Genomic DNA, 2,242 nt, shown 5'->3' on the forward strand with positions numbered 1-2,242 from the left:
ATTGAACAAGCATAGTTGAGAACACATAACCTGAGCACCAATCGCAAAAAGCGTCAAAAGTATTCCGAGTTTGATCATCCTATTTTATTGACAAATTTATCCGATTGTTTTTGAAGTCAATTCAAAGGCATTTAGCCATAATGACTGGCAAAAACAACCAAGAAAACTGACTATTTGAAAGGTGAATGGAAAATGGAAAAGAGCCTGAAAAGGATATGGCGCAAACCTATGCACTCAGGCTTTTGCTACTTTTACATGGCTATCACATGAAATCACTCCAAGCTCTTAATAGCGTAGATTAAGTCAGGAGTCTTCTCAGACTTAGATGTCTATTTTTAGCCAAGCTGAATTTCCCGCAATAAAATCAAAGCACCGAAAGTCAGTCTTGTATGTTCCAATTTAGGATCAAATCTAATGACTCTGGATTTCCCGCAATTAAAACATATAAACTGCAGTGACTCTTTGTTATACCTTTTGAATCATTCAAACTTTGAATTGACTTCAAAAACAGTCGGATAAATTTGTGAATAAAATAGGATGATCAAACTCGGAATACTTTTGACGCTTTTTGCGATCGGTGCTCAGGTTATGTGTTCTCAACTATGGCATGATGAAGATGATGAGATGAGCGTTGTCGTCAAGAACCGATCGGCAATTACGAATGGATACGACTCGCCCGACAGACCTTTCTACGTTCGCGTCTTAATCAATAACAAAAACAGTCAAACTAGCATATGTGGAGGCAGCATCATCTCACCAGAAATTGTGCTCAGTGCTGCCCATTGCTTTTACAATGGTTTGTATTACTTTTTAAAAAATCCAACCAACACAGTCGTCTCGCCCCTCCTCCCCTTGTCGCCCCGCCTCCTTTTCTAATTATAGCTGAAACATAGCAGAAAATCCGTTTTTGCAATGGTGAGGTCGCGGGGACAAAATTTGATCAGTTTTGCTGTGTTTTCGTTACGGTTCTTGTGAATCGCAGAAGATCTATCAGTAGGACTTAAGGCGTTATGCTTAGCATGAAGTTTCGCTTATGTTGAATGAAATTTGTTCAATTTTCCAGCTTTAAACAATAAACATCATTGTTTTGTTTTAGGAGGCTCTGTGACAGTCGAAGTGGGTGACTTTACACAATCTCGACCCAGACTTCAACGAATCCGCGCCAAATACAGAATTCACGCGGGCTTCACTGGTCGCGAAGGCAATCAATTTGTGTTTCCAAAATTAAAATTAGTTGAGATGGTGATTTGTGTCAAGCTGAAAATGGAAATTTTTGCTGAAATTGAAAATCAAATTAAAAAAAAAATTTGAGCAAAAACCTTCAAAATAGACGCAATCAGTCTAAATCACGGCAACAGCCCAAAACCAGCGTTTGAAACATATTATAAGCATGCTGTAAAGATAAGTATTATTCCCTATGGCAGCTTCATTGTTTCTGTCCACATTTGTGAAAAAAGCAACCTGAAAATGCATTCTTTAAGGTGTAAAACATTGTTCTAGATCTATATAGCTTAATCAATATAAAACCGAACTCCGGCCAAGAAATCTGAACATAAATTGATCACCTCAATCTTCACAAGGCTCAAAGGACGACATAGCGCTGCTCTATCTATCCGAGAGAGTTTCTAGCAGCCGAAAAATAAAACTTTGCTCTCATGACTATAATGACTACACAATTGCAGTCTGTGGAATGGGGAGCATTTCAGGTACGGAAACTTATTTTCCGCAAGTCCTTCAGGAAGTTCAACTGAAGGAGAGATCCTCATGTCCCGCTCGGATCTCTAGCAAGCAAATCTGTCTAAAGGGCAGTTATAAGGACAGTTGTGGGGGTGACTCGGGGGGACCTGCGTACCCTCTGATCAGCAGTGGACCCAGATGTCTCTATGGAGTGGTGAGCTACGGAAGTGGGGATTGTACTGGATGGGGGGTGTACACTCGGGTTTCAGCATACTCCGACTGGATTGAACGGAACGCCTGATATACTCGTAACTCAAAATATAGTATGATTTTAGTAACCAAGAAAAAAATATAATTTTAAACAATTCGAATTAACAATGGCTTTAATTTTTTTTAAAAACCTGCATATAAGCCTAATAATTCACCTTTGGGACAAAATAACCGAAATATATATACATGCGTACGTTAGTCAATCCAGGTAGGTTATATAGCAAGATCTTGCATCTTGCAAGAATCTCGCAAAAGAGTTTTTTAAAAACGATGCCTCTCTTTAATAGATTTTAAA

The 2,242-nt window shown here is 38.8% G+C and overlaps 1 protein-coding gene across 1 annotated transcript; it reads left to right on the top strand.

Moving 5' to 3' along the window:
* Positions 1-588: 588 nt before the first annotated feature.
* Positions 589-1,978, top strand: LOC134839753 (serine protease 1-like). Its single transcript, XM_063855376.1, has 3 exons — positions 589-796; positions 1,097-1,201; positions 1,707-1,978. The coding sequence occupies exons 1-3, from the start codon at positions 589-591 to the stop codon at positions 1,976-1,978; spliced, it is 585 nt and encodes a 194-aa protein (XP_063711446.1).
* The last annotated feature ends 264 nt before the right edge of the window (positions 1,979-2,242 follow it).

The sequence above is a fragment of the Symsagittifera roscoffensis genome, chromosome 2 (assembly GCF_963678635.1).
Source record: "Symsagittifera roscoffensis chromosome 2, txSymRosc1.1, whole genome shotgun sequence".
Taxonomy (NCBI): Eukaryota; Metazoa; Xenacoelomorpha; order Acoela; family Convolutidae; genus Symsagittifera; species Symsagittifera roscoffensis.